This window comes from Cucurbita pepo, chromosome LG14 (assembly GCF_002806865.2).
Source record: "Cucurbita pepo subsp. pepo cultivar mu-cu-16 chromosome LG14, ASM280686v2, whole genome shotgun sequence".
Taxonomy (NCBI): Eukaryota; Viridiplantae; Streptophyta; class Magnoliopsida; order Cucurbitales; family Cucurbitaceae; genus Cucurbita; species Cucurbita pepo.
The window spans coordinates 4,548,756-4,553,938 of NC_036651.1; the positions used below are offsets into that span (position 1 = coordinate 4,548,756).

The 5,183-nt window shown below is 39.1% G+C and overlaps 1 protein-coding gene across 1 annotated transcript; it reads left to right on the forward strand.

Annotated features, from left to right (window-relative positions):
• The first annotated feature begins 819 nt into the window (after window positions 1-819).
• On the forward strand, window positions 820-3,666 carry LOC111809868 (oligopeptide transporter 3-like). Its single transcript, XM_023696331.1, has 6 exons — window positions 820-1,305; window positions 1,478-1,575; window positions 1,687-2,256; window positions 2,391-2,646; window positions 2,741-2,923; window positions 2,993-3,666. Exons 1-6 carry the CDS (start codon window positions 835-837, stop codon window positions 3,605-3,607), a joined length of 2,193 nt encoding a protein of 730 aa, XP_023552099.1. The 5' UTR covers window positions 820-834; the 3' UTR covers window positions 3,608-3,666.
• The last annotated feature ends 1,517 nt before the right edge of the window (window positions 3,667-5,183 follow it).

Below are 5,183 nucleotides of genomic sequence, written 5' to 3' on the forward strand. Positions count from 1 at the left end.
GAAAGCTATCATTTTATATTAACGGCTAAAAACCATATATATATATTATATATAATAATAATAATAATAATAATAATTTGGAGGAGTATTATTTTGAATTTTTTTAAGTAAAGTTCGTTAGAGTTGAAGATAGGGCCTCAATGTGGAATTAAATTTTAATTTTGTGTTGAATATATTTTTTTAATCCACCAGATGCAATATATTTTATTTTAGGAGTATTTTAAATTTTACTTTTTGGGTTATATTTATACACTAAGTTATTACGATTATAATATGAAGATGATAACTCTTGAAACGCCTCACATAGAACGTCAAAAGTTTTAATGTGAGGTCATATAAAATTATGTATGCTATGTTTATAAAATAGACTTGAAAATAGTAAAAATAGCATTTGTGTATTATTATATTCTCTGTTTAAAAGAACTTATAAAAATTCTTATACTGCCAACGTTCCTGTTTATTTAGTAACCTAATGAAAATTTTAAAGTTTAAGGATATTACCACTTTCTAAAGTATTTTGTGTTTGTTTTTGTCACCTTAATAATCTCTATTTATAGATTATTGTTGGAACCTAATCACTCAGTAAAAATCCATAAATATCAATTAAAAGAAAAATGTAAAAAAAAAAAAAAATTGAAAAGTAACTATAAATATTGAACATATCGCTGACATTTTTGAATCAGCCCTTTGACTTTCTAGTCTCTCTTCTTCTTCTTCCTCCTTCAATTCCCTTTCTCTCTCTTCCTCCTCTGTTTCTCTCTGTTTTCCCCCATTAACGCCTTCTCAATCTCCTCGGAAACCACGCCCCACCCAGATTCCTCCGCCGCCGCCGGTATGTCCAATGGCGGCGTCGAACTGCCTTATGAGGAACGGTGCTCGGTGGAGGAGGTGGCTCTGGTGGTGCCGGAAACTGACGACCCGACTCTTCCTGTGATGACTTTTCGATCATGGGTTCTTGGTCTCGTTTCTTGTTGCCTTCTCATTTTCCTCAACACTTTCTTCACTTACCGTTCTCAGCCACTCGCCATCTCCGCCATTCTTATGCAGATCGCTGTTCTCCCAATTGGCCGCTTCATGGCCTCCACTCTCCCAAACAGGGACTTCCATTTCTTTCGATGGAAGTTTAGTCTCAATCCTGGCCCTTTCAATATGAAGGAGCATGTTATTATCACCATTTTTGCTAACTGTGGCATCTCCTATGGCGGCGGTGACGCCTATTCCATCGGCGCCATTACTGTCATGAAAGCTTATTATAAACAGGGCTTGAATTTCTTCTTAGCCCTTCTCATCGTCTTAACTACCCAGGTTTGCATCTTTATGAATGAAAAAGGGCTAATTCAAAAGTTTTGTCTTTTGAATATCGATTTAACTCAAAAATAATGAACACCCATTTTCTAAAACATACAGATTGATAAGATGTAGACCCTTTTCTTACATTTCCCTGTTTTGAATATTTTTCTCTTTGGCTGTTCTTCAGGTTTTGGGATATGGATGGGCTGGAATGCTGAGAAGGTACCTAGTAGATCCTGTTGAAATGTGGTGGCCTGCAAATCTGGCACAGGTTTCTCTGTTTAGGTACCGTTTCTTAATCCCTTTTCCAGATTTGGAGCTCAGAGGCTTAGCAGCTTTTAACTCTGACATGCTCTGTTTTCTTTGCCTTGTTCTGTTTTCTTTGCCCTGTTTTAGAGCCCTTCATGAGACGGAGGACAGATCAAAAGGGATGACGAGGATGAAATTCTTCCTAATCTTGATGGGAGCAAGCTTTGTGTACTACGTTTTTCCGGGTTACTTGTTACAAATCTTATCATTCTTCTCGTGGGTTTGTTGGGTTTGGCCTCGCAGCATCACGGCTCAGCAAATTGGGTCGAGCCAAAGTGGACTTGGGCTCGGTGCTTTCAGCTTTGATTGGGCTGGGATTTCGGCCTACCATGGAAGCCCACTGGTGTCGCCGTGGTCCTCAATTCTAAACGTGGGTGTTGGGTTTGTTATGTTCATTTATGTCATCCTCCCTCTTTGCTACTGGAAGTTCAACACCTTCGATGCCCGCAAATTCCCCATTTTCTCTAATAAGCTCTTCACCAGAACAGGCCAGAAATATGATACTACCAAGGTTTTGACTCCCGATTTTGAGCTCAATGTTGCTGCTTATAATAACTACGGGAAGCTCTATCTTAGCCCCTTGTTTGCCCTCTCCATTGGATCTGGCTTTGCCAGGTTTACTGCTACTCTTACACATGTCGCGTTGTTTCATGGCCGGTATGCAATCAACCCATGTTTGTTCACACATTAAGTCGTGTTTAATCACGATTAAGTTTAGAGACTAGAGATCGAATACATATATCACTATAGTTATAAACCAAGTTTAAGACTGTGCACTTTCAATGTTTTAGGGACATATGGGAGCAGAGCAGGGCAGCAATCAAGAATGCAAGACTGGACATCCATGCCAAGCTGATGCAATACTACAAACAAGTGCCAGAATGGTGGTTCTTGGTCCTATTATTTGGTAGCACTGTGATATCTCTTCTGATGTCGATTGTGTGGAAGGACGTCGTGCAGCTGCCGTGGTGGGGTATGCTATTCGCCTTCGCTATGGCTTGGATTGTCACCCTCCCAATCGGGGTCATTCAAGCAACAACCAACCAGGTAATCGAACGGGAATTAGTAGTAGTAGCACGAGCTCGACTTTGTTTACGTTCTAACACAAACGACTTATAAATCCATATGGAATGTTATGCAGCAACCTGGATATGATATCATAGCACAGCTCATCATTGGTTATATTCTCCCTGGAAAACCAATAGCAAATCTTCTTTTCAAGATCTATGGAAGAATCAGTACCGTTCATGCTCTTTCTTTCTTATCTGATCTTAAACTTGGCCATTACATGAAAATCCCCCCAAGATGCATGTACACTGCCCAGGTGATCTTTTAGCAAACTTCAATGTTTCTTTTGAGAGTTTATGATCTTGACTGATTCGTGTTTTCTCAGTTAGTCGGGACACTCGTTGCCGGGACGATTAACCTCACCGTTGCTTGGTGGATGTTAGACAATATAGAGAACATCTGTGATACTGAGGCTCTCCAACCTGATAGTCCATGGACGTGTCCGAAATACCGAGTGACGTTTGATGCATCTGTTATCTGGGGACTAATAGGACCGAGGCGATTGTTTGGACCGGGCGGGTTGTATCGAAACTTGGTGTGGCTATTCCTGATTGGAGCTGTTCTTCCAGTTCCTATTTGGGCATTGAGTAAAGCTTTCCCTGAAAAGAAATGGATTGCACTGATAAACATACCAGTTATATCCTATGGCTTTGCAGGGATGCCACCAGCAACTCCTACAAACATAGCTAGCTGGCTCATCACTGGTACCATCTTCAACTACTTCGTCTTCCGATACCATAAGCGATGGTGGCAGAAGTACAACTACGTCCTCTCGGCCTCGCTCGATGCAGGGACAGCGTTCATGGGCGTGCTGCTTTTCATTGTGCTGCAGAATGGGGGCCATAGCTTGAAGTGGTGGGGATCACAACCCGATCACTGTCCTTTGGCTAAGTGTCCAACCGCTCCCGGGATCGTCGTTAAAGAATGTCCAGTCTTTTAGCTAGATCGTCGAGGCCTGAGACGATGAAACTGATAGCCAATATGTTACAGAGAGTTAGGTTCAGGTTCTTGCTTTGCTTATGTTGTTTGTAAATATTAGTTTGAAGTGATTTGGGTAGGGTTTATATATGGCATCATGTTAACTACAAGTTGTGCTATATCATTTAGTGTATGGCAATGGAGAGAGCAAATCATAAAATAAAATTCTAGTAAAACTCGCTTCAAGAGACTCAAGCACCGACTAAGCTCGACTTAGGATCATGATGCGAAAGTCATAAATTCTCTTTCTTAGCCGTGTATGAGCCATCATTTCCAAGAGTTCGTTCTTGCTACTCTAAGGTAGTTATCTTGGTTAGATGGTTCTAAGGTTTTAAGTTATCTTAGTTAGATGTTCTGCTAGTCCCTTATATCATTATCATCATATTCATAGACCAATATCTCATAGATCTTTGAGACACGACTCCGAGGTCAATTCCAACCCACAATTCTCATCATACCTTCATTGACAATGATCTCATATTTTCTAGTAGGGTTTTAGTTGTTATCTCCCTAATAGGCTTCATAATATTATAATCATAAAAGGAGGTTGCGACCCTCAATGTTGCGAACACTCATCTACCTATTTGGTCCTTATTCAATCATGATTAAGGAGTGGTTAGAGACCCACTAACCACACCCACAAGATGCTCGTTAGGTTTATCTCACAAGGTTCATACATTTTAGAGCTCAATCCTAGTTCTACCCGCTAATAACATAATAAAATGTTATATAAAACTCCGACAGTCGAGTCATGTTTATGACTAGGGGTTAGTTGGCAAATTCCTAATAGTCCCCCCACAACAACATCAACATACATGCATGATCATATCATCATAAAGGACATAGTATAGTGATCTAAACATGTTATCTAGTCATACTTTCACTTTTGTATAATTATGAGTTCATTCTATCATTATCATAAAAATCGAGCATCATAACAGTTTAACTGCTTATTTTCAATCAAATCAACTTATTTCAGTTCTAAAATTTAATAACATATTTTCATACATATGTAAGGTCGTCTTAATCTAAAGTTCACATGGGGTTGTTAGACGAACACAACTCTCTACAATGATATGATATTGTCCGCTTTAAGCATAAGATCTCATAGCTTTTCTTTGGGCTTCCCAGAAGATCATAGTATTCTTTGATTATAAACCCATAATCATTCCCTAAATGAGCCTATGTGGGACTTTCATCATCCAACAGAGGTAACTTACAAATCCATGAAAAGACTCACACTGATAATCGTGGGTCTAGCAAATCCATTTCGGCAGCTGTTTCTTCACGGTTCGGATACAAAATTTGGATAAACCAACAAAAAAATGCTAGAACTAGATTACATTTAAGATCAAAGAAATAGAAGTAAGATTTGAAAGATTTGAAATCTTGTTCTAAATTGAGTCGTTCCATGATCGAACTTGATCAATGCTTGATTGAATGGCTAGCAATATACCACAAGAATTACTTCAAACTTAGAAATGATAGAAATGATGCTCAATTTCTAAGGATGAAAGTCTCAACTTGAGAACTCAATT

What these genes read in the sequence shown, in the direction of transcription:
- LOC111809868 (XM_023696331.1), top strand. Translation starts at nt 835, where the DNA reads ATGTCCAATGGCGGCGTCGAACTGCCTTATGAGGAACGGTGCTCGGTG. An exon ending in GTCGCGTTGTTTCATGGCCG is followed by an intron (nt 2,257 to 2,390) that starts GTATGCAATCAA and finishes TCAATGTTTTAG; the next exon opens with GGACATATGGGAGCAGAGCA. An exon ending in TTCAAGCAACAACCAACCAG is followed by an intron (nt 2,647 to 2,740) that starts GTAATCGAACGG and finishes AATGTTATGCAG; the next exon opens with CAACCTGGATATGATATCAT.